Source organism: Acomys minous (assembly GCF_964271855.1).
Source record: "Acomys minous genome assembly, chromosome: 14".
In the NCBI taxonomy this organism is placed as follows: Eukaryota; Metazoa; Chordata; class Mammalia; order Rodentia; family Muridae; genus Acomys; species Acomys minous.
Genome location: NC_140496.1, coordinates 46,491,079 through 46,517,677, shown reverse-complemented (window position 1 = coordinate 46,517,677; position 26,599 = coordinate 46,491,079). Strand labels below are relative to the sequence as shown.

The window sequence follows — 26,599 nt, the reverse complement described above, 5'->3', positions numbered from 1 at the left end:
TGTGCTGGGTAACATTGTGTAATTAAGCTAAACATACATTATTCAGAATGAGCTGTCTCTTACAGCTTTGCTATAGGAGCAAATCTGGGTGCTAATGAAGTGGGCTAGCACCGAGCTCTAGAGGATCACCTCTCAGCTTGGTTGTTTAGAGAGAAGATTAACACTTTCAGGCACCTACGGTATTCTTCTTGTTTTGAAAGCAGTGATGTGGTGGTGGCTGCAAAGAGGCAGCTGCCGCTGAAGTAAATAAACCGCCTGCAACATCGAAGAAAGATCAAACTCATTCGCTTATGGATGACAATGCCCGGGTTTATAGCACTCCGTCAAAGCCATTTTTGTCAAGAGTTTTGCACACGTTTGTTTTCAGTCATTTAAGAAAAAAAAATCCCTGACAAGAAAAAAGAAATCAGGTGAATTGGGCCGGATTCTTCTTCTTCTTTTTTTTTTTTAATTTATGTGTGTTGGTGTTAGGGTGTCAGATCTTGGAGTTACAGACAGTTGTGAGCTGCCATGTGGTTGCTGGGGGTTGAACCCTGGTCCTTTGGAAGAGCAGGCAGTGCTCTTAACCACTGAGCCATCTCTCCAGCCCGGATTCTTCTTATCTCTAAGAAACTGAGACAAGCTGGGACTTTACACTCACTGCACTCAGACGGGAATCACGGTCACTTGAAAGCCCTATTCCAAGTGTGCAAAGGGTGGTTGGTCCAGAGGTTTATTTGTGGGGCTTCCTTAGGTACTGTTCCTCACGCCTCCTCACCTCTGGTTACCATATATTTTTCAACAAAGAAAGTAACAGGAAAGAGAGGAAACACCACTGTTGATCAAATATGGAAACCCGAGTCTAAGAAAGCCACAAGAAGCTGACCTGCACAGCCAATTGCTGTATGTCAGACCGGTTGACTGGGAACAGATTAGACCTATTCAAGTCTGTCCGCCTGGAAGCTGATGATCCCCCCCCCACGCGCCCCGCAACCTCCCAAAACACACACACACACACACACACACACACACACACACACGAAACTGCCATGGTTGATACACATGTGCAGAATTACCAGACCTGGAACAAGCTGCTTCATCAGACAGACGGACAGACAAACAGAAAATCCTTTTTGTAAAATCGCCCCCACCAGCTTTTATAACGTTCAAAGTGACACTCAATTTTGGCGAGGAAAAAAAAAGCACTCCTGTCGGCGGTAACAGAAGGACGACACTGGCTCTGTACTGCACAGGAGCGAGACACTATTCTTGGGTGAATGGAGCGCGCCAGCAGTGTCTCCCACGCGCAGAACTCACCCAGGCGCAGTCGCCCTCGCTCTCCCAGCCCTGAGGGACAGTCCTTTTGTAGCTCCCAGGGAAGAGGGTATCCAGAGAAGCCAGCCGGACGGACACAGGCAGCTGGCGCTGTGACCGATCAAGGTAATTGGGATAAAGACTCTGGGAGGGGAGGGGGAGCGCCTGCCTGTTCATTAGGTCTCCGTGCGCTGGGGCACACCAGGGTGGCCACTGCCACCAGCGCAGGTGGAGACCTGGAACGCAGAAGAAAAGAGAGAGCCTTTTTCTCGCTATTACCTGCTGCAGCTCAAGTGCAGCCTCTGGCACTGGCGGGATCCAAGCCTCCCCTGCCTTCCCGCAGAGCATCCCAACCTCCATTGCCAGCACCTAGCTCTAAGTGAGCCCTCAGACAGGGTATCAACTCCAGAATTCCATCATCGGGGACCATGACTGGGGATTCTCTCAACCCGTGTGGGATGTCCCCACAGCTGGTAGTGGCTCTCACCTGCCTGCTTCTCACTTGTCGCGCACTGAGGGAACAGCTACCCCTGAGTGGGAACGTGTCCCACTGGGAGCTCTACCTGCCTCCCTGGGGAGCACTTGATGGTGGTAGTCACCAGAACCCTGGCATCCTAATCGCCAACCCCGGCTTTCAAGTACCCCAGGGCCGCTCCGTTTGGCTCGATCCACTGCGAGACCTGGTGATTCGAGTACAGCCAGGGGACCAGTGCCAGGTAACAGTGCTGGACATGCCTCGACTCCAAGGCACGCTCTCCCCGCGCCACTTTCCCTGTGACTTCCGGGCCCAACAGGTTAAATACACTCACTTCGGCTTACCCGGCGCCACAAGAGACCGGGTGCAGCTGCAGCTGAGCTACGCCGCCGCCGCCGCCGGGAATTCCACGCTGGTGCTGCCCTTCACGCTGCAAGTGAACGTCTTCTCCAAGCTCCAGCTGGTGAGATGCAACAGGCCGTTGGTGGTGCTTAAACCGCGATCCTACAGTCACGCCATCGACAGGAGAGTGCTAGACTTTGCCTCCAGGAGCAGGTGTAGGCTCACCTTACTTCCTCACCCTTGCGGACCACTCCCCAAGTATGGGCGCTTGGTGGATGCCGTTGGGACCCCTCTCTCCAGGGGCCATGTGGTCAACTGTGAGGCTTTTGTCCAGGCCGGGGTGCGCTACCAACATACTGGCACGACATCCTCACCTAGCAGGGATTATGTGCCCATGAGAGTGGAACTGCTAGGGCCAGAGTCCCAAGGTCCTGGATCAGGGGAGGTGTTGACCCAGGAGTACTTTCAGCTTCAAGTCAGAATCCGGAAGGGAGCCAGGAGCACAGGACCCAGGCCCAGTTTCGAGGCTTTAATGATGTTGGAAGTTGATCAGTCCCTACTAACAGCACTGACGCCTGATGCGCTGGCTGCGAAAGACAGGGAGTCGGATGCTGATGACCTAGTCTTCAATATTCTCAATGGCCCTGAGGACCCACTTGGACACCGTGGTCCGCAGGGCTATGTGGTGAGCACAGATGACCCCCTGGGCCTTCCTGTTTCCTTCTTCACCCAGAAGGAGCTGCGGGAGCTGAAAATTGCCTATCGACCCCCCACAGGGAGCTCAGAAGGGGACCGCATCTTTCAGCTGGCACTGCAGGTGGTAGATGAAGATGGTGACACTTCTGACCCTTTTGCCTTCACGGTGATGGTGAAGTCTATGAATGCCCTGGCTCCAACGGCTAGCTACAGTGGAGGACTTGTCGTTTTTGAAGGCCAGGCAAGGCCTTTGTCTGATGCCCAAAGCTTTCAGATCAGTGATAAAGATAATTCGGAAGAAATCAGAATTGCTGCGGTCAGAGGTTTACGCCATGGGCAGCTGGTGGTGCGTGGGGCACCTGCCGAGTGTAAGCATTTCACACCAGCAGACCTCAGTGCAGGGCGGGTGGTATACAAGCACGACGGCAGTGACACCTACAGTGACAGCATCATCTTCAGGATGGAGGACGGGCATCACCAGGTGGAGTTCCTCTTCCCCATCACCATAGTGCCTGTGGATGATGAGGCACCCATGCTCACTGCCAACACAGGGCTCTCGGTGACTGAAGGGCACGTGGTCCCGATATCCGCCTTTGTCTTGTGTGCCTCGGATATTGATTCCGAGGACTCAACTATCCTCTTTGTGTTGGAAAACCAACACATGGAGGGAGACGAGGAGGAGAGGATTGGGGATCTGGCCCCTGATTCCTACAACTCAAGCCAACACCCAGGCACCATGGTGCTGAGGCAGGCTGAACCCCCTCTGTCCTTCCTGCGGGGCGACTGGCACTATGTGGAAAAGGAGGGGCTTTATGAGAAGACAGTGACTGAGTGGCTGCAGAAAGACATAACGGAAGGGAGACTTTTCTTCTCACATCCTGGGACACGCATCCCTCAAGCTACAGTGGCCAGTCTGGCTTTCCATGTGCAGGATGATAATGACCCACCAAACGTCTCCAACCAGCACTTCCTCACCATCAGCCTGCAGCCTGTGGATAAACTGAGTCCTCAGCTGTATCCGGGAACCACCCTAGAAATGACAGTGCAAGGATACCAGCTCACTCGCTTCCAGAAGAAGTTCCTCCAGTACACTGACCAGAACTCAGACGACCAGAACCTATGGTACACCCTACTGACACCACCAACAGATACTGACAGCAACCACCCAGTCCAGGCTGGAGAAATTGTCCTCACCGATTCACCAAACAGACTCGTTACTCATTTCACCCAGGCCCAGATCAATCATCAAAACATCGCTTATCAACCGCCACAGAGGAATCTGGGCATCGTACCTCGGGTTGTACAGTTCACATACAAGGTGGAAGACACTGCAGGCAACAGTGTGCCAGGCACATTCACAGTATTCCTGCAGCCTTTGAGCAACCAGCCACCCAGAGTCATCAGCAGAGGCTTTGCTGTCTTAGAAGGAGATAGCTTCATTCTCAGCAGCCGTGAGCTTGATGTCACAGACCCTAACACTGATGCCGATCAACTTTACTTCGTTTTAGTTTGGGGTCCCCAGCATGGACACTTGCTGTACTTTAAAAAATATATGGTCCCAGGGGAATCTTTCCTGTTGGCTGATATTATTAACGGGAGCATCTCTTATCAGCATAGCAGAGACCAGACTACCAGTGACATCTTCCGCCTGGAGGTAAGCGATGGGGTACACCATATACCCATCACTGTCCGGGTTTCTGTGCGGCCCACTGGGACTGGTGAAAGCCCCAGGGTCTCTGTCACAGGTATTCCTGTCTTGGCTGTTTCTATCAATGTGCTTGAAAATGCAGCTACAGCGATCACCACGGGTGATCATGGCAGAAGGGACACAAGGGGCGTAATGCCATCTTTCATTGTGGAGGACAGACCTAAATTGGGTGTTATCCTGGTAAATGGTTTGCCTGCAGAACAATTCACCCAGGAGGACCTCATTGGTGGGGCAGTAACCTATGTCCACACTGGAGGGGAAGTTGGCTTGAAAAAGGCACGTGATGCTTTCAGCCTCATCCTTTCCAAAGATTCTTATCCCTGGGCCATGAGGGACAAAATACTGGAGAGGGTGCTAGTGAGGGTGACAGTGCTGCCAGTGGACAACACGGCCCCCAAGGTCTTGGTGGGAGAGCCCTTTGTTGTATACGAAGGTGGGAAGAGTCTCTTGACCCCACAACATCTCGTCATTGACGATGTGGACACTCCCAACGATGAAATTCTTTGCACTCTGACTGGGCAGCCATCCTCTGGTTACCTGGAAAATGTAGCAGCAGCTCCTGGTTCAGAAGTGTCACAGGCTGGCAGCCCCATCAGTGCCTTCTTCATCAAGGATGTCCGAGTTGGGGTCATCAATTACGTGCAGAGCATCCACAAGGGAGTGGAACCCAGAAGAGATCACTTCACCTTTTATTGCTCTGATGGCATCAGCTTCTCCCCAGATGTCCTCCTCCCTCTAACCATCCTGCCCGTCAATGATGAGCAGCCCAAACTCTTCACCCGTGACTTTGTGGTATTAGAGGGGATGAGCAGGGTCATAGACGCCCCACTGGTCAGTGCTGTAGATGCTGACCTCCCACCGGACAAGCTCCACTTTCGACTCACCATGCTCCCCAAACATGGACAAATCGTACAGCAGCTGGCCACAGGCAGCCAGCCCGTCCACAGCTTCACCTTGCAGGAGATCCAAGAGGCCTCGTCCATCGCTTATGAACACGATGACTCAGAGAGCACAGAGGACAGCTTTGAGGTCTGGCTGAGCGACGGCAGGCACGGCACTCACAAAAAGGTGCCCGTTGTTGTCATCTTGGTGGACGACAAGGCTCCTCAGCTGACCGTCAACGACGGGCTACAGATGGAACCTGGACACTCTGAGATCATCACAAACCAGGTGCTCAAAGCTGTAGATCTTGACTCGGATGACAGGAGTCTCAGTTTTGTTCTCCATGCTGAGCCTCGGTGGGGGTTTCTGCAACGCCTGGGGAAGCCAGGAGGAGAAGTGAGGAGCAACCTCACAATGGGAATGAATTTCACTCAGGATGACATCGACAGGGGCCTTATCTGTTATACCCACACAGGCCAGGAGGAGGCTGTTGATCTTCTCAAATTTGATGTGAGTGATGGGGTTAACCCTCTGAGGGACTGCTATTTCTATATCACCATTGGCAACTCAAACAGCGCTCCCCCTGAGGTAGTCAGCAAAAGAGTCACCTTGACAGAAGGCGGCAGAGTGCCCCTCACCATTGAACTGCTTAATACCAGCGACATCTGCAACCCTGGTAAGCAACTTCACTACGGCATCACACGGGCTTCTGGCATGGGTCACTTGGAAAGGTCTGACCAGCCTGGGGAGCCCATGGCTTCTTTTACTCAGCTTCAACTGGCTGGCAACAAGATATCCTATGTCCATTCGTCAAAGGACAAGATGAAGATGGAGCACTTTGAGCTCAGAGTAACTGGTGGACATAGCTCCGTGCTCAGAATCTTCAAGATATTCGTTACACGTGGGGACAATAAGAAACCTACCTTGACCATCCAAACACTAGCACTGCAAAGAGGCGACAGCATAGCGGTCACTCCTTTCCAGTTGTCGGTAGAAGATGAGGATACGCCAGATAATTTTATCCTTTTTACCGTCACCCAGGTCCCCAGCCATGGCAGGATTCTGTATAATGGTAGCCGTCCTGTGACAACTTTCACCAAGAAGGACCTGACTGAGAGCCTGATTCTCTATTGCCACGATGGCAGTGAGACAACTGAAGACAGTTTCTCTGTCATTGTGACTGACGGCGTTCACACTGGCTTCTATGTCTTCCCAGACACTGCCGTGGAGACACAGGCGCCTCAGATAGTGTCCATCCAGATAAGCCCCATTGGCAACAGGCTCCCACAGATTGCCGTCAACAGGGGAGCCACAGCCTTGAAGCTCTTTCACACTGGACACTTGGGTTTCCTCATTACCAACAAGTATCTACAAGCAACCCATCAGGACGGTGCCCACAGGCTCCTGACATATAAAGTGACCAGCGGACCCAAGCATGGCTACGTTGTCAACACTGGGCTTGGAGGTGAGAGCACCCAGGTGTTCACACAAGGTCAGTCACATTCTTCTCTGGTGCCTCTCTCTCTCTCTCTCTCTCTCTCTCTCTCTCTCTCTCTCTCTCTGTCTCTCTGTCTGTCTCTCTCTTTCTCTGTCTGTCTCTCTATCTATTTCTCTTTTTGTGGGTTAGAGCTCTCTGTGCTTTATAAAATGGTTCTGACTCTAGTTTTGATTTAAAATAAAAATAGTGGAATGTAAAATTACTCAAAAAAAATGAGTCCTTTTTCAGCTGTTCATTAGAACAACCACTTAACGGAGCCCCAGAGATGTTTAGTGAACCTTGTAATTACACCTTAAAGCTGCAAAGCACAGAAACTTCCGATTTTGAAATAAGATAAGGTTACGTTTATTTGGATAACATGTTTTGAAGTTAACAGTGACATACCTAGGAATCGTTGGCATGGTGTGTTAGTAAGTCTAGATTTTTAAGATAATATTTGTCATCTAGAGTTGAGATATAAATGATTTACTTACTTCACACATTTTAATGTACTATTCTAAAGTAATTTCTGAAGTCGAAAGCAGTGGCTCATGCCTATAATCCCAGGACTTGGAGGTAGGGGCCGGGGCGGGGAAAGAGCAGTATTGCAAGTTCCATGCCAGTCTGTATCAAATAAAAAGGTCAGACTGGGCTATAGTGTAAATTCCTATCTCAGTATAGGAGAAGTTATAATTTATTTATCAAAAATGATGCATAGAACTAAGTTAGCCTAAGTGTACAAAGGATTGTGCTTTAAAAGTCATTTTTCTTGCAGGCTATCCAGATGAGACCTGATAGGTTGTAGTCATATGGTGGGGGAGGAGGTCCCCTTCTGTCAGAGGGCTAGGGGAGGGAAATAGGGTGGAGGAGGGAGGGAGAGGGGAATGGGAAGATACAAGTGAGGGGATAACAATCAGGATATAAGCTGAATAAATTATAATAATTTTTTTAAATTTTAAAGAAAACAATCATTTTTCTTTTAAATTTGGGATTAATACTAGTGCTTAACTAGAGAGAAGTCTCCTGCTTTCCCAGGTTATGTGGCACCAGAGGTCCTTTGGCTGATCTTTACTGCTTCTTTGGGTAGATTTGCCCATGAAATGTAAAGAGATGCCCGAAATATTCTACCCTTGATACACATGTGCCTGGCTGTCACTGTAGAGTAACTACTCACGGAGAGTGTTTGTCTTGGCTACGCTTCTATTGCTGTAAAGAGACATCATGACCAAGGCAGCTTATACAAGAGTTTATTGAGGCTCACAGTTTTAGAAGGGGAGTCTGTATGTCAGGGAGCATGCCAGCCAGCAGGTAGGCATGGTGCTGGAACCATCAGAGCTTACATCTGATCCGCAAGCACAAAGCAAAGAGAGAGCCAACTGCGAATGGCATGAGCTTTAGAAATCTCAGAGCCCTCGCCTAGAGACACACCCCCTCCGTGGAGGCCACACCGCCTGATCCTTCACAAACAGTTCCACCAACTGCACAACAAACATTCAAAATTTATAAGCCTACGAGGGTTCTCAGTCAAATCATCACAGTGCTTAAAACCCAGCTTAGTTACATCTCAGGCTCCTTCTAAAGCCAGTGAGGTCTTATACGGCTCTAGAAGAACTGTATATCTAAATAAATTCCAACTAGATGCAAATTCTCCTTAAAATACTTATGATTACCAACATTTAAAAAAAAACAGGAACAAGTTGCTTAAAGACAAGGGTTATAGACAATAAACAAAAATAGCAGCTTTAGTCTCATATTCTTTGTCCTCAGGATGTAACATTTGTTGTAATTTACACTAATTTTGACTAATAGTTAACAGCTACTGGTCATTATGGCAAGCTCTGTGCTCACACAAAAACTTAAGATCATATTGACCCGACTCCTCACAAAGTGGCAAGGATGCCGTAAAGCACGTATAGCCGGAATGCGCCCCCTGGCCGCATGGTGTATCCCAGGACACACGGTAAGGTAATAGCAACACTATAAAATGTTCTTTCGTTCTTGTCGTTCTAACTTTAAAAGGCAGGTCGGTTGGCCAGCAAGGTGGCTCGGTGGGTGATGGTGCTTGCAGTCAGACCGATGACCTGAGTTCAATCCTCTGAACCCACATGGTGGGAAGAGAAAACAGACTCCTCCAAGCTGTCCTGAGATCGCCACTTATGCACCATAGCGCGCGCACACACACACACACACACACACACACACATTAAAGAAATAAATGTAAATAAAAATGTTAAAACACTCCACCTATATTTTAAAATGTGCTACATAGATCTAAGGGAGGGGAGTAGGGTGAAAGCAGGAAGGAGGGAGGAACGGGAGGATACAAGTGATGGGACAGCAATTGAGTTGTAATCTGAATAAATTAATTAAAGAAAAAAGTAAAAAAAAAAAAAGTAAAGATAAACTGGAAAAAAAATGTGCTGCATCTCCACACTATATGAAACACTGAGGTCGGCGACACCTCCCTTTCCTGCTGTGCGGATGTGACTTAGTGTGGTGTTTGCTCTTGTTTAAAGCTGACATTGATGAGAGGCGGGTCTACTACATCCTGCGCAAAGCCAGCAGTGCCATAGAGGACACCTTCTACTTCTCTGTTGAAGCCAGGGGTAAGTCTAGTAGAGCTCCAGAGTGCAGCAAGGTGAGCGAGCATCAGTACGCGACTGCAAACGCTGTCAGCCATTCCACTTGACGGCACCGTCAGTCACGTGACACGCCATACCGTGCCAGGGAATGAATTTGGTTTTTTTGGTTTCGTTCGCTGTGCTCCTGTGCCCAGTGCTTCTTGGCTAACGAATAATTCCTCAGTCTTCTCAAAGAAATGCTGACATCCAACACAAAAAGAGGATGGCTGAGCGGCAAGCCAGTTCTTAAGAGGAGAAAGCAGTGGTTCGGTGAATGCCATGGAAACGCAGTACCTGATTTTCTGGCAAGGAGAGTGACTCTAATGGCAGCTGACTCCTAACTTTAGGAGATTCTGAAAACCCAGGTCATGCTGTCTATCATCCTGGCACTCCACAGAAAGCCTCTCTCTAGGTTTGATCAGCATTTTTCAGCTGCAGAGTGAGTTTCGTGTGGCTTCCTAACACTAGAATTTAATCTTCTCAGGGGGCTGATGGGGGGCAGTGGTGGGGCATATGTTTTGCATATGTTAGACGGCTCCATCTGCCCCCCCCACCTCCCCAGTGTAATCTTATTAAATTTTTCTTGAGTAGGTGGGAAGTGTAATTATTGGAATTTTCATCTTATTAGACGGGGAATGAAATGGATTTACTGACAGAGAGGAAAAGTTATTAAGAAGCTGCCTGTTTCTGTCGCACCTGAGTCTGTCCATTGTATCTTCAAAGTCCCAAAACGGGAAGTGCCAGTAAACGGAAGCCATTTACTTGGCACAGCAGGATAACCGTGTGGTCAGAAGCAAGCCCATTTCAAGGTTTGACAGGATAAGAGGGACAGGATGCCCGCATGCTGCTTGCCACTCAGTGACCTCTCTCAGTAGAGGACCTTAACTCACTCCCAGCAAGCAGCAACCGCCCCCTGCCTAAACCATATGTCATCCATCAGTCAAGAACCAGCCGATTTACTCCAAAAATCATTCTGTATGAGAGGCTGGAGGGTGGCCTCGCCCCAGGCAACCTTGATAAAGGTGGCTTCGTATCTAATTCAGTAAAGCAAGCATGTCGCACAAAGTTGATGCTCACTTCTCTGATGAGGCAACTGTGCTTTGGGCTCACTGATCCCTTCTTTCAGTTTTCTCATCTAAATCTGAGAACAAGTCTTTTCTCGAGTTCTCAAGAATCACAGTCGTTAAAAAGATGAGCCTATGCTTTTAAAACAGATTCATAAAGAAAGGTAGGTCGCACCCTGGACGTCAGATAGTCAGTATTTTCCCTTTTACTTTTGAAAAGATGTTCTTTGATTCTGGCACTGTGGTTTGTAGGCAACGCCAGAAGCAAGATAATCCTATGACAATTCTGATGAAGGCTTTTTTGGTTTTGGTTTTGGTTTTTTAAATCACCACCATGTTTTGGAGTGTTTCTTATGAGCCAGGCAGCACTGGATAAGGTAGGACTTGTAACGCTCCCTGTAAGATCAACAGGAAATGCACAACACTGTCTTTAGATGAAGATACTGGGGCTGAAGAACTTGTCCAAATTTGGGGCCATAATAAACCAGTGAGACAGAATCCAAACTCCAGTTCCAAAGCTAAAACTCAAGTTCTGGAGATCCAGGAAGCTGAGACCACATGAAGGTGCCTTTCCCAGGCCAGCAAAGGAGCACCTGATAAGTCGAAGGCACAAAAACAATCAAGTGCCTGACACTGATGTCAGGGATGTATTTGTTCACAGTTGGAGCTTAAACATCTATGCATGGCCATGAGCTAATGGCATATTTGTATGAATCCTTTCTATTTTCAGTAGATTGCCCCATGGCCTGCTGAGTACCAAGCCTAGAGCTCCAATCAATGTCACTGGTGACTCCAACCGCTGATAAAAGGTTCCCTTTAAACACTGTTTATCTGGTAATTCCAAAAAAAAATTTTTTTTTAGTCTCTGTCTCCACAGGAGCCAACTTAATCTTTTTTCTCCTTTAAAATAATCTCATTTTGGCTGCAGGAAGGGTTCCATGGTTTAAAGCATGTATTGATCTTGCAGAGGATCATGTGCCATGTACCTCAAAATAGCTATAACAAGTTCTTAAGGGCAAGAGAGATGGCTCAGAGGTTAGGAGCACGGGCTCCCCTTCCAAAGGTCCTGAGTTCAATTCCCAGCACTCATATCAGGCAGCTCACAACTGCTTGGAGCTACAGCTTCAGGGAACCTACACCTCTCTCACCTCCTTGGACATATACACTGACACACATACATCCACATAAATGTGTAAGAAAAAGTTCTTTAAATTCTCATTTATAATATTTCTAGTAAAGCGAATAAAAATTACAACCTGAATTGTTAATAATTTTCTTTCCCAAGACACTAATAGAAGGTCCTGCTTCCTGTCATATCAGTGGCTTAGGATGGAGAAGTGTCTAGTGGCAAGCTTTCCAGCATTGCACTCAAGGAGAAGAGAGTGGTTACCGGAGTCTGGGATAGGTCGCCTGGCTCACATCTTAGGAAAGAATTCAATTAAGAGACACAGTTTGAGCGATTTGTCTAAAACAGCAAAGCAAAGCAGGTTCTCCAAAAAAGACTGATGTAGGCTGCTCCCAAGGGGAGAAGCAGCCCTCCAGCTCTGCACTGTGAGTTTTTAAGAACTTTTTTAAAGGTTTATTTATTTATTATGTATACAATGTTCTGCCCACATGTGTGTCTGCCCACCAGAAGAGGGCACCAGATCTCACTATAAATGGCTGTGAGCTATCATGTGGTTGCTGGGACTTGAATTCAGAACCTTTGGAAGAGGAGCCAGTGCTCTTAACATCTGAGCCATCTCTCCAGCCCTTAAGAACTTTTTATAGCTATTTTTGAGGTACGTGGAACATTCGTGGCACACAGAGACAGAATCTCCCTTATAGGATTGCTTCCCATGATCCTTTAGAAAAGCTCACCGAAAGGCAAGGGTTGATAATGACAGTGTGCTCGGAGCTGGGCGTGGGGGCACACGCCTTTAATCCCAGCACTCAAGAGGCAGAGGCAGGTGGATCACTGTGAGTTCAAGGCCAGACTGGTCTACAAAGCAAGTCTAGGACAGCCAGGCTACACAGAGAAACCCTATCTCAAAGAAGAAGAAGAAGGAGGAGGAGGAGGAGGAGGAAAGAAAGAAGAAGAAAGAAAGAAAGAAAATATCTAGTGATGCATGCCTTTAGTTCCAACACTTGGGAGGCATCAGCAGACAGATCTCTGTGAGTTCAAGGCCAGCCTGATCTGCAAAGTGAGTCCAGGACAGGCAGGGCTACACAGAGAAACCCTGTTTAGAGAGAGAAAGGAAGGAAGGAAGGAAGGAAGGAAGGAAGGAAGAAGAAAAGGAAAGAAAAGGACAGTGTGAATGATGTCATAGTGTCAGGGCTTTTTTGAAGATGTAGTCCCTTCACTAGTGTACAAAGGCGGCAGCTCGTAGCTGGGTTTCCGATATAGTAGAACAACCTAACTGCACCTTCAAAGATACTTAGCCGAAAAAGAGCATCTTGACCATCAGGAGACACTGCTCCTAATATCCAAGATGGTGCTCCAGTTGCCTTGTTATCTTTACATCTAACTCTGCCTGCCCAGCTCCAGCATCCATGATGGATGATGATGATGATGATGATGATGATGATGATGATGATGATGATGATGATATAGAAATACTATATAGAAATACTAGCATCCAATCCACTCAGAGGAGTGATACCTGACTGTGCATTAGGCATATGTCTCTGGTGAGCTGGGCAGTCTTTAGGATGGAGATACTGACAAGATATCTACAAGGCATTTTTATGAAAACCACAAGGTTGGTACCATTACAGCTTCCAGTTCATAGGCTCTAAAACTAGACTATCTGCCTCCAAGTTCCAGCTCAACTCTGTAAAAAAACAAATATATGTGAAGCATCTTTGAGGACCTGCACTCTGCTGGTTGTCACAGAATGAATATAACACTAGGCTGTGCTACGCTGCAGTAACTGGGTAATGAATCACCACGAGTGCAGTGGCTCTGACAACACACCCTGTCACCCAACAGTTCTGGTGGTCAGAAGCAGAGAAGGTTCTCACAGGCTGGAGCCGAGGTTTGGTCAAGGCTGAATTTCCTGGTGGAGATCTATAAGGGGACAAGTACTTCCTCCAGAGGTTGCCCATTCTTCCATTGTCACAGGCAAAAATGGCTTCCTGCCGCCCTCTCTCTCACTGGCATCGGCCTTTGTGCTTAATCCAGAACAAGACCCCTGTTGTCAGCCAACACTTAAGCACATCTGCAAAGCCCCTGTTGCCGTGCAATTTGCGATACAATCTATTCACAGGCCCCAGGTTGAGACGGTGGTGGGAACATCCTATGCCAGCCACAGCTATGAAGGGAATGAACCACATCAGGCATTTAGGAGGGTGCCTGAGGCACAGTGATCACGCAATAAATCCCGCCTCTGTGATTATTTGTGAAGAGATCAAAGTTTGTATTTTTTATTTCCTCCAACCAAAAAAATTACGTTTAACAGTTTAGTCCTCACGTCTATAATCAACTGACTTAATTATATAAGATCAGCTTTTAAGCTACAGAAGAGTGCTTCATTGGCCACTGTGTGCAATACTCGGATTCTCACCAACTCTGGCCAACTTTGTCCTCTATTTGTTGGAAATGGGCGCGTGCAGAAGGAAGCTGTATCACTGAGCTGGTGATGTAGGCTTCCTCATGGCCGGCTGGGCTGGTGCTGGGTGGCTGGCTACCCTGCCTGTCCAGTTCTTGACTTCACAATCACCTGTGCCCTCCCTGTTTGCTCTGCTACAGCTCCGTGCAGTAACAGACATAGAAATGTAGAGAGAGGTCCACTGTGTGTTCGCTGCCCATTGAGTAGAAGGGTCTCTTGGTATCAAACAGTTATAACTATGCTTGTGTAGTGTGAAACCAGCAATATGATGTGAAAACTTGGCAAGAAGACAAGTTTGTGCGTTCAAATGGCTTCTACAGCTTAAAGGACTTAAAGTCAGGCTCTTCCCGTGTAAATGCTCAATCTGCTTTTTTTTTATTATTATTAAAGATTTACTTATGTGTACGTGTGTGTGCCTAGTGCATACATGTGAAGCACAGGCATGCAGGTACCCAAAGGGGCAGGAGAACTCCCTGGAACTAGATGGACAGATGGTTGTGAGCTGCCCAATGTGGGTGCTTCTAACCCAGGTTTTTGAACAACAACTGCTCTTAACTTCTGAGCCAACTCTCTAATTCCAAGATGTGGGGAGCATGTTTCCTGTCTGTTTCTAAGAACTGGACTCAAGGCCTATTTTAGTCGGTGTCCTATTGCTGTGAAGAGACACCATGAAGACACAGCCATTCTTACAAAAGAAAGCATTTAACTGGGGCTGACTTACAGTTTCAGAGGTTTAGGACATTATCATGATGAGAAAAGTAACAAAAAACAAGCAGTGAGCTGGAGGCGGGGGGGGGGGGGGAGTCACTGCAACAAAGATTGAGCTGGGGTGGGAGGAGTCACTGTAACAAAGACTGAGCTGGGGGGGGGGGAGTCACTGCAACAAAGACTGAGCTGGGGGGGGGGAGTCACTGCAACAAAGACTGAGCTGGGATGGGGGAGTCACTGCAACAAAGACTGAGCTGGGGGGGGCAGTCACTGCAAAAAAGACTGAGCTGGGGGGGGAGTCACTGTAACAAAGACTGAGCTGGGGTGGGGGGAGTCACTGCAACAAAGACTGAGCTGGGGGGGGAGTCACTGCAACAAAGACTGAGCTGGGGTGGGGGGAGTCACTGCAACAAAGACTGAGCTGGGGTGGGGGGAGTCACTGCAACAAAGACTGAGCTGGGGTGAGGGAGTCACTGCAACAAAGACTGAGCTGGGGGGGGAGTCACTGTAACAAAGACTGAGCTGGGGTGGGGGGAGTCACTGCAACAAAGACTGAGCTGGGGTGGGGGAGTCACTGTAACAAAGACTGAGCTGGGGGGGGAGTCACTGTAACAAAGACTGAGCTTGGGGGGGAGTCACTGTAACAAAGACTGAGCTGGGGGGGGGGGAGTCACTGTAACAAAGACTGAGCTGGGGTGGGGGGAGTCACTGCAACAAAGACTGAGCTGGGGTGGGGGGAGTCACTGCAACAAAGACTGAGCTGGGGGGGAGTCACTGCAACAAAGACTGAGCTGGGGGGGAGTCACTGTAACAAAGACTGAGCTGGGGTGGGGGGAGTCACTGCAACAAAGACTGAGCTGGGGTGGGGGGAGTCACTGCAACAAAGACTGAGCTGGGATGGGGGAGTCACTGCAACAAAGACTGAGCTGGGGGGGGATTCACTGCAACAAAGACTGAGCTGGGGGGGAGTCACTGTAACAAAGACTGAGCTGGGGGGGAGTCACTGTAACAAAGACTGAGCTGGGGGGGGAGTCACTGCAACAAAGACTGAGCTGGGGTGGGGGGAGTCACTGCAACAAAGATTGAGCTGGGGGGGGGGAGTCACTGCAACAAAGATTGAGCTGGGGGGGGAGTCACTGCAACAAAGACTGAGCTGGGGTGGGGGAGTCACTGCAACAAAGATTGAGCTGGGGGGGGAGTCACTGCAACAAAGACTGAGCTGGGGGGGGAGTCACTGCAACAAAGACTGAGCTGGGGTGGGGGAGTCACTGCAACAAAGACTGAGCTGGGATGGGGGGAGTCACTGCAACAAAGACTGAGCTGGGGGGGGAGTCACTGCAACAAAGACTGAGCTGGGGGGGGGAGTCACTGCAACAAAGACTGAGCTGGGGTGGGGGAGTCACTGCAACAAAGACTGATAGCATGACTGTAGTCCTTGGGACCAACATGGGGAAGGGGAGAACCGGCTCCTCCTTGGGCCTCATTGTGCATTGTGCAAAAGGGTTTTAGAAAAATAAACCCTGTGGACTGGAGATGTAGCTCAACTGGTAGAGTGCTTGCCTAGCATGCAAGAGGTCTTGGGTTCCATCCACAGCACCACATGAACTAGCTGTGGTCGCACATGCCTGTGGAGCTATGTGGAGGCAAGAGGATCAGAAGTTCAAGGTCATCCTCAAATACATAATGAATTTGAGTCAAGACTGACCTACATAAAATCGTGTTTTAAACTGAAAAAAAAAAAATCTAAGAAGGAAAATAACCAATTTGACTATTTTCAAATAGTTACATAAAAATACAGATTCAATTATTAAATTAGACCCAACATCACATGATAAACCTTTTTAAATATATATTTGACCATTAATGTGTTTGGGAAAGTGTAATTTATTATTTTTAGAAGTAAAAATTCTCTGAAACAGGGGCTGGAGAGATGGCTCATAGGTTAAGAGTGCTGCCTGCTTGTCCAGAGGTCCTGAGTTCAATTCCCAGCAACCACATGGTGACTCACAACCATCTATAATGAGATTTGGTGCCCTCTTCTAGCCTGCAGGTGTACATGCAGGCAGAGCAGTGTATAAATAAATAAATAAATAAATCTTAGAAATAAATAATTTTCTGAAACAGAATCATTTGTGGTGCTTACTTTAAAAGATAAAAATAACATTGGTCTGGGGGGTGCACCCATAGGCCCTAGCTACTGGGCAATAAGGCAGAGTGACATTTACAATCAGGACTTCTTGGCCTCACTACATTATACTGGAAGACCCTATTTCAAAAACAATTAACACGTAAGAATAGTTTAAAAAAAAAAGTCCACTAAAAAACTAAGTGCTACCAAAAAGAGAAAGAGAAATTCCCTCAGAGACTAGCTAAGATATCTCAGTCACACAGCGAGCTCCTGGGATTGAACCTCCTTTGTCTAATAACAGAAGGTGGCCTCAAGCCACAGGGAGCCGCACTCCACCATTCTGGCAGGGTAACAGCTGGATGCAGCAGAGCCCAGAGGAGTCTTCCGAGGCCCCATCACCACCACCACCACCACTGCCCTGCTTGACTTGAGCATTTTCTAAGTGTGCGGATATCACTTCTATTTGGGTTTAGAATTATTGGAAAGGGAGAAGTTTTAGTGTCATGCTTTGGAGAAATTTAGCACCCTAAGGTTGCCATCATGAGTTTTCATTCTGTTTTTCTGGTCAGTAATTTTTTTTTTAATTGTTTGCTTGCCCTGGGGGTTGAAAGAAGTGCCTCCCATTTCCAAGTTAGTGCTCTACCATTGAGCTACATCCCCAGCTGTGAGCTCTTCTTTCAAGAGACTTCAGAGTTTTTCCCATACTTGCTCTGATATTAATTGGCTCAGGGCTTAGATCCATGAGGTAGAGGGCTCAGATAACAATAAGTCTGGTGCATAGTCTCTTAACAGAGTTTGCTTTTATAGTAATAAAAATCCATTATCAAACAGAGTATAAAATTCACAGAGAATTCTTAAGATGTCTCTGACACTCCAAAGCTCATAGGCTCCAGTTGTGTTCCAGAACCTGGGTCCTTTCTTCCCGTGCTCTTAGCATAGGTTCGTTCACAAATACCCGAGTCCTTTAGTGCAAGATGTAGGAAGCACTATCCGAATCAATTTGAAGTGTTTTTATATGAAATTAAAATAACATGATTTCTTGAGTACTGCCCTATGTAACTAATAGTGAAAAGGAGGAAAAATATTTTATTCCTAGAACTATAAACATACCACACAGAGTAGCGAAGACACTGGCCAAGGCCTTCTGACAGATTCCCATGGCTCCAGAGGTCAGACTTTCCCCGACACAACCTGCCTCCAACTCAATCACCTGCATACACCAATGGTACAGGACAGAGGGGGAGAGTTCCGGGCCAGCTATCTGTTACTTCTGGACGATTTCTGTCCTACTGTACTTGCTGCTATGTTTTACTTGTCACCTTTCTAGGCCCAATGTAGCTCAATTCAGAGTAACATGGCAGAACAGAAGAAACATAAGTTTGAAAATCCAGCTGAAGAGTCATTGTGAGAACACAGCCCCCAGAATCAACTAAGTGGGCTCATAGGAGCCCACAGAGTTTGAGGTGACAATCAGGGAGCCTGCTTGGGTCTGACCTAGGTCTTGTGCATGTATGTTACGGTTGTGTAGCTTGGTGTTCTTGTGGACTCCTAACAGCAAGAGCGGGGAGTGTCTCTGACTCTCTTTCCTGCTTTTGGGGCCCTTTTCCTCTGGCTAGGTTGCTTTGTGCAGCTTTGATAGGAGGATATGTGCCTAGTCTGATTGTAATGTGTTGTTCCTTGTTTGGGAGCGGGGTGGGGTGGGCGCGGGGTCTGCTCTTTTCTGAAGGAAGATGGAAGAGGAGTGGATCTAGAGGAGAAGGGAGGTAGGAGAAAGAGACCCAAAGTCGTGGGGGGGGGGGGGGAGGAGGGTTAAAAAAAGAAAGAAAAGAAATAGTCACTGTGTGAAAAGATACTCTTTCCTTGGTCAAGAATTCTATTTGTCAAAGAAAATAGAAACACAACAGTTCAATGAATGTCATTGTTTTATTCAGCGTACATACACACAGAGAGACAGAGAGAGAGAGAGAGAGAGAGAGAGAGAGAGAGAGAGAGAGAGAGAGAGAGACAGAGAGAGAGAGAGAGAGAGAGAGAGAGAGAGAGAGAGAGAGGAAGAGGAGGAGGAAGAGGAGGAGGAGAGAGAAATGTGTATAATTCTGTAAACTGTATAAGCTGCATTAATGGAAAATAAGGGCATCTAGAAAATTGGTGTATTAGTTTTCTACTGTTAGAACAAAATACTTGATATCAACCTTATTAAAAAATGAAAGGTCGCCAGGCATGGTGGCGCACGCCTTTAATCCCAGCACTCAGGAGGCAGAGGCAGGTGGATCACTGTGAGTTCGAGGCCAGTCTGGTCTACAAAGGAAGTCCAGAACAGGCAAGACTACACAGGAAAAACCCTGTCTTAGAAAAAAAAAGAAGAAAAGAAAGAAAGAAGGAGAAGAAAAAAAGAAAGGTCATAATTCATTTGCTTTCATTAGTTTCAATGCATGGTTCTTTGACCATGTTGCTGTGGGGCCTGTGACAATACAACCCAAATGCAATGTGCTCACATCTTAGTGAGCGGAAGTGAATAAAAATCATGGTCAATAGGTAAATAGTAGAAAAATAGTTATTACCTGGTGAAGGGGGAAGGACAGCACAGCAGATCCCCAAAGAGCAATGCCTCCTTTAGCAAAGGAAGCATAGGCTTTGTTTGAGGACCTTCCATACACTCATTCAGGAGATGACCTGACACTACGTTTTTGAGAGTACCCTGCCAAAGGTCATAGTTCAACAGGGAAGATGGCGACTATGCTTCTGGGCATGCTCAACTGAAGGTCATGGAGACCTTGTTTAGGAGGTTGAAATGGTGAACAGAAATGCTCTGAGCATGCCGTGTTTTCCAAACAGTTTTAGCTAAAACAAAATACCCTTTTGAGAATGGATTGTTTGTTTGGTTAGTTTGTTTTGTTTTTTGAGACAGGGTTTCTCTGTGCAGCCTTGGCTGTCCTGGATTCACTTTGTAGACCAGGCTGGCCTCGAACTCACAGCGATCTGCCCACCTCTGCCTCCCAAGTGCTGGGATTAAAGGCGTGCGCCACCACGCCTGGCTGCTCTTGGTGATTTATTTCTCTTCCACATGGCCAGTTCCTGAAGTGCCCACCATTTGCACCAGCTGAGGACACATCCTTTAACTCCTCATATCTACAGAACATTCCGATCTAGATAAGCTTTGGGAGCAACTGGGCCCGTCTGGTTTATCTTTCCTGGTCTTGCTCACACGTTCTCCTGGTAAATCTTTCTGACAGAGCTTTTTGTCTTAAGTGCACCTGAAACTCTTGTCCCAGTAGGAGCTCCTCCTCCACTCCTTGCTTGGTTTTTGTTTGGTGTTGGGGACTGAACCCAAGGCCTCTGACTGCACAAATCACTTTAAAGTAAGTCTTCATCCCTTCCCCATCCTTGCTGTCAGCAGACAAGGCGATCCTTTAACCTGCCGTGTGAGATCGGGATTTAGACCAGAAATCTAACAGCATTAGCTCAACCACTAGACGCTGTCGCACTTATTCAGGCAACCTTTGCTTTGTGTACCACCTACTGAAAAGAGCTTAGTTCTTTTAAACTCTCTGTCGTTCTTGGTTCAAAAGATGATAGCCATATGCTTCCAGAATTATACAATAGGCACACCTGAAACTTTGTGACAAGTTTGTTTTATGATAATTAGATTTTTTCCTTGGAAGTTTTATAAAAGAGATCACAAGTCTGGGCCTAGGCCTCTGGATGCTGTAGGGGAGTGCAAGCCATCTGTATGCTAAGGAACGTTCCTGGCAGGTGTAATGTGCAGTCAGATTGGAAACTACAGCAAGCAAACCTCTTAGGGAAGGCCCTGTGTGCTGCTTCTCTCTTTGTTTTTCCTTGAGTGGGAGTGGGAGTTGTGACTTGTCTCATGTGGTGGCTTGATTGGGAATGGCTCTGTCACCTGAGGTGCTTGAGCTACACTTGCATTCACATGCAAGCCAGTTTTCCCAGGAGGCATTGGACCATCACAGGGTACTTACCGGGCCGGGCTGTTAGTCACCATGGGCGCCAATATGAAAGGAAATCCTCAGTCATCTTCCATAACAAGAAAGAGATCAACACGCAGGCAGCTGCAGCCTTGTGAGGATGGTGCTGCCACAGAGGTATGCGACAGATAAGCCACAACCCAGGGGAGCGTCGCCCAGAGGCAGGACTTTTCAAGGCTATGGCCAACTGTGCACTTCTCAGCAGAGGCGGTAAGAGGGGCAGGAGACAGTGGAAAAGAACAAACACCGCGAACGGCTTTACAGCTTCTAATTCGTTTACCAGCTCTGTGACCCGGAATGAGGCATAGTCACAGAGCCTCGGGGACGTAATTTGTCAAATTGTCAAGCTCGCCCACTCCTGACATACACTGCGCTTGTTACACGTTGGGTTTTCACAGGAGATAGTGGGAGTGGAAAGACCTGATAACATTGTGCAGCCGGGACCAAGACGGCACAATTCCAACAGCGCCTGTGCCTCCCAGAGAGTTCATCCTCCTGACTCAGGCTTGGACAACCAAAGAGCTTAAAGCTCACATTGTATTTCTCAAGTCCTCTTGAATTTACACTAAGCAACATAGTTTGTCTAAAAAGGACATAAATTAATGTTTTTCTGCCAGTAATGACAGTGTGACATACTAAGATGGGCTGAAAAAAATATCGTGGATTAAGCCTGAAAATAAATTCAGAAGAGGTGTGTAATCCCTGAGATGTGAGACACTGAGATGCCATGAAGGAAGTCACCTGCAGGGCCAACTCTAGTCAGTGGCCTTGCTCAGGCTCCTCCCCTTGCTCAGGCTCCTCCCTCTGAGCCCAGCACTTCTGGCAGCATCTTGCCCCCAAATTCATGTGCCAAGTTCATCTGTGTGAAACTGATGATATCTAGCCAAGTGTGGTGGTGGCACATGCCTGTAATCCCAGCACTCTAGGGGCTGAGACAAGTGGATGTCTTCGAGTTCAAGGCCAACCCACTCTACAGAGCTAGTTCTGTGATCTCTGCTGGTAACCAAACTTCCTTCCAGTTTAAATCCCTGCAAGTATACAATTCCTGGAATTTGAAGCTCTCAGCAGCATCTGCATCTATCTTTACCTTTGATCCTTATAATAAGTCTCAACACAGAGGACAGAATCTTGGAGAGACAGACAGACAGACAGACAGACAGACAGAAGTATGCTTTAGCAAACACCTAAGCTTTTCTCCAATCTAGTGGAGTTGACAACCTCGACCGACCAAGATGTCCCCACATGTTCAGGAAATCATGCATTTCTGCTCTTCTATATATTGAAAACCGTTAACATACTCTTGAATTCTTTTTTTTATTTAATCCTCTAAGATCATTTGAGACTCTTTCAGGTGCTTTTATTTTCTGTTCAAAGCAATTGATGCCTCTCCTTAGCCATGCTAAATAATCTAAGAAAACTTGTGATCTTTCTGGGCTGCTTCCACTGGGGCAAAGGGCACGTGTATTGTGCACAGCAGCATCTGTTGTGTTTTTATTCCCTGATGTGTCCCGGCCTGTGGGACAAATCGAATCAGGGTTCACCTGAAAGAGGGAGTGGAGATTGAAGTAGGGTACAGAGATGTGAGAAATACTGAGTCAAGTCTAGAAATTTCTGATCAAGACTTACTTTAATGCCGACTAGTAGGAATATATAGAGAGCAAGGTCAATAGGATCTATTCTAATCTCACTCACCCTAGCCCCCAGGCAAGAGTACAATAGCCTGAATTGCTCCCTGTAAGAACTTCCTATTTCTCTGAATAGTTCCCTGTAAGAACTTCCTTGATCCTCTGGATGGTACCAAGTTGGGACTTCCCTACTTCTTTCAAAGGTAAATAGTCCAAGGATAGCCTAGACTAGAGCACAAGACCTCGTGAGGCAAAAGTCAGCAACTCAAAGGTCACAACATGCAGCCTAAGCACAGGATTTCTTTTTTAAGATTTATTTATTATTATCATTTATATATTATTATATTATATTATTATACAGTGTTCTGCCTGCATGAACACCGGCAGGCCAGAAGATGGAATCCCATCACATTACAGATGGTTGTGAATGGAGATGTGGTTGGTGGGAATTGAACTCAGGACCTTTGGAAGAGCAGGGGGTGCTCTTAACCACTGAGCCATCTCTCCAGCTCCCTTTAAATAAACTCTGTTTTTATTTGTACTTTCTGGTGTATTTTTGTCTTGTTTGTTTTTGTTTTTTGTTTTTCTTTTCTTTTCTTTTCTTTTTTTTTTTTTTTTTTTTTTTTTTTTTTTTTTTTTTTTGGTTTTTCGAGACAGGGTCTCTCTGTGTAGCCTTGGCTGTCCTAGACTCACTTTGTAGACCAGGCTGGCCTCGAACTCACAGCAATCCACCTGCCTCTGCCTCCCAAGTGCTGGGATTAAAGGCGAGTGCCACCACCGCCCGGCTGTTTTTTTGTTTTTCGAGACAGGGTTTCTCTGTGTAGGTACGTACAATCTAGAGTAACAGTTACAGAGATCTCAAGCCTTTGAGTCTTTCAGGTTTTTTGTTTGTTTGTTTTTAAGTTTTTGGTTTTTTGTTTGTTTGTTTACTTCTATTCTGTAAACCCTCATGTGCAGTTATGAGAGTAAGTCTGCTGTCTCTCAGGAGCAGAGTGTCATACGTACCCGGAGGTGCTGGAGCCTGCAGTAGGTCCCCTCCCTCCCAGCACCCTGAAGCACCGAGCTGACCCATGAAGTGTGGATTAAACCAGTCTAAGAAATGACAGCCACCAGGAAGAGCATCCTGCCTGGGAGGAGAGGTGATGTCGCTCGCTTGTCCCACAAGGCAGACTTCAGAAGCTGTTACTCCAGACACTTGTGGAAAGCAAACTGTGCTTATCAAGCCATAGTTTAAAGGAGTGCATCCTCAAGACCCATTGTGTAGAGTTTTCTTCGTGACTGCCACTATGTGACAGTTGATGAATAAACAATGGGGTAAATTAGCCACAAAATGAATTCTAAACGCATAAAGGTACAGTTGCTCAGAAGTACAGAAGCCAGTCTTTCTAGAAGTGAACCTCTAATTAATTCACAGTAATTTTTTCATTTGTTTTTGTTGCTGTTGAGGTTTGTTGTTGTTCGTAGTGGTGGTGGTGGTGGTGGTTGGTTTTCGGGTTAGGGTTTCTCCATTTTAGCCCTCACATCCCGAAACACACTGTAGACCAGGCTGACCTTGAACTCAGAGATCTGCCTGCCTCTGCCACCTGAGTACTGGGATTAAAGGTGTGCACCACCCTGCCAGCTGGTTTGTAGTGTATTTTTATATGAATGTTTTGGGGGAGAATCTGGCTTGGCTACCGCCATGAAGTTCCTTAGTGACGTAGTCGGTCTCTTGATACCATAGCCAGTGTCCATACTTTCAGACACAGCTTCAGCCCCTCAGGGCTAGCAGGCCGTTGCCCTGGTGACCTGCGCTCTCCGTTTCAGAGAAGTGGCTGACAGGGTGTAGCCTGTCACAGCGAGCCTTCGCAACCTAAGCTCTCTCAATGTACATCAAACGGTCAATTTATGTGCATTTTTGGTTTGTGTCCTTGAAGTCAGCGACTCACACCTGGTATCTGATAAGGATTTAATGTAATTTTCCTACGGAGTGGAAAGGATTTCACATTCTCAGATTTAGATCTTCTATGATGTCATATTGTGAAGGGGAAAACATAACACACACACACACACACCACCACCACCACCACCACCACCACCACCACCACCACCACCACCAAAAAATATTATGGTAAACTGCTTGGAGTTATTCAAACCTACCCAGCTGCCATTCACACCTCAGAAGGTTAGAAACTCTGCGGTTGGTTCTTTATATTCATCATTACACTAACAGTTGTGTTAGTCAGCTTTCCTTCACTGTGACAACGTACCTAGCATAATCAAAATAAGGCTCGACGTGGTGGCGCATGCCTTTAATCCCAGCACTCGGGATGCAGAGGCAGGCAGATCGCTGTGAGTTCGAGGCCAGCCTGGTCTACAAAGTGAGTCCAGGACAGCCAAGATAACATAAAGAAACTCTTGTCTCGAAAAACCAAAACCAAACCAAAGCAAAACAAAACAAAAATCAAAATAATAAGAAGTTTACTACTGTTCACAACACGGAGGCTGCAGTCCACTGTGTGTCCGCGCGGGTTGGAAACCAACTCTGAGAGTATCACAATGGGAGTCTGTGAAGAGAAAGACCTTCCCTTGGGGCCAAAGTGAAAGAGGAGGAAGCCATTGGGGCACTCCCTTCAAAGGCATGGCTCGGTGAACTAAACTGTCCCTGTAGGCTCTGCCTTTCAAAGGTAGCACCATGTACAAGCCAGTGCCAGCGTCAAGCATTGTTATTGACAAAAGCTCATGTTTAATTCAAATGTAATGGTGTCTTTAACATTTTTAAAGGTGCATATTTTAGATCTGTCTGTGGAATGTGGGCGGGGTTGGGAGGTGTGGGGGGAGGGGAAGGCGGATGGCTCTCTTACCCTCTCTCTTACAGCTTAGGGTTTTTTTATTGTTGTTTTGTTTTGTTGGTTTTTGGAGACAGGGTTTCTCTGTGTAGCCTTGGCTGTCCTGGACTCGCTTTGTAGACCAGGCTGGCCTCGAACTCACAGAGATCTACCTGCCTCTGTCTCCCAAGTGCTGGGATTAAAGGTGTGCGCCACCACACCTGGCCAGCTAAGGGTTTTTTTATTTTTCATGACTAGTTTTTATGTCTTCACAGTGCCTCATTGCACACATCCTTACACTGAAGCCCTGGCAAAGTGTTTCTTCAATATTTGCTTCTCCTATTTCTGAGGTCGGCATTATGTAGCGATGTTAGTGACAGCAGCCTCAAAACCCCTAGAGATGAGCCTCGCCGCTCAGCATCATCTACCTCTTCCTCCTAACACTCGAGGGCAAACGTCGCCTAGGTGTCTGGACACACAGGCTTTTTAGTGCACGCTGCTTACGGTTCTAGTTTCTCTAAGGAGGGATTGGCAGGCAACCCAACAACAGCCATGGGCTTGCAGCCTTAGAGGTGGGGGCCACAGAGACTGACAAACTCGGGCCTGAGGCAGCAGCAAAGCTTTCACATCATTTACTTATCTTGCTCAAGCTAACATTATAGCGTAATAAATAACAATGCTTGTCTTGGCTACTGGGAAGAAAGAGGTAAGTGAGCTGAAAAAGAGTATGCAATGGCCCAAGAAGCCGCTTCTGAGTTGAGATGTTGTGATAAAAGCAGAGGCTTTTCTATGGCTAGCAGAAATGTTAAAATACAAATTTTCCAGTTATTAGTAAAAAGAAATATTATCCAGGAGTAGACAGCCTAGTGTAAATCAAGTCTGTGCTGCTTTGAAATTCAGACAAAAGTTGAGAAGCTCACGCTACTGTAACTCTGGCTCCAGGTGCTTTGATGCCTTTTTCTGGCATCCACTAGCACCTCCACCAACATGCATATACCCAAACACAGACACACACACGCACACACATACACAGAGACACACACACACACAAATACACACAGACACACACACACCCACAGACACATATGCAGACACACACACAGACACATACGCAGACACACACACGCACACACGGACACACAGACACAGAAACACACACAGAGAGACAGACACACACACAGACACACACAGACACACTCA

General features: G+C 47.1%; 1 protein-coding gene across 1 annotated transcript in view; it reads left to right on the top strand.

Moving 5' to 3' along the window:
- The first annotated feature begins 1,244 nt into the window (after positions 1 to 1,244).
- FREM3 (FRAS1 related extracellular matrix 3) overlaps positions 1,245 to 26,599 on the top strand; it is a 49,160-nt gene continuing 23,805 nt past the window's right edge. Inside the window, exons 1-2 of the mRNA XM_084757913.1 lie at positions 1,245 to 6,888; positions 9,390 to 9,479. Of these exons, the coding sequence (XP_084614039.1) occupies positions 1,722 to 6,888; positions 9,390 to 9,479 (5,257 nt within the window). The 5' untranslated portion in view covers positions 1,245 to 1,721. The remainder of the gene's footprint in view (positions 6,889 to 9,389; positions 9,480 to 26,599) is intronic.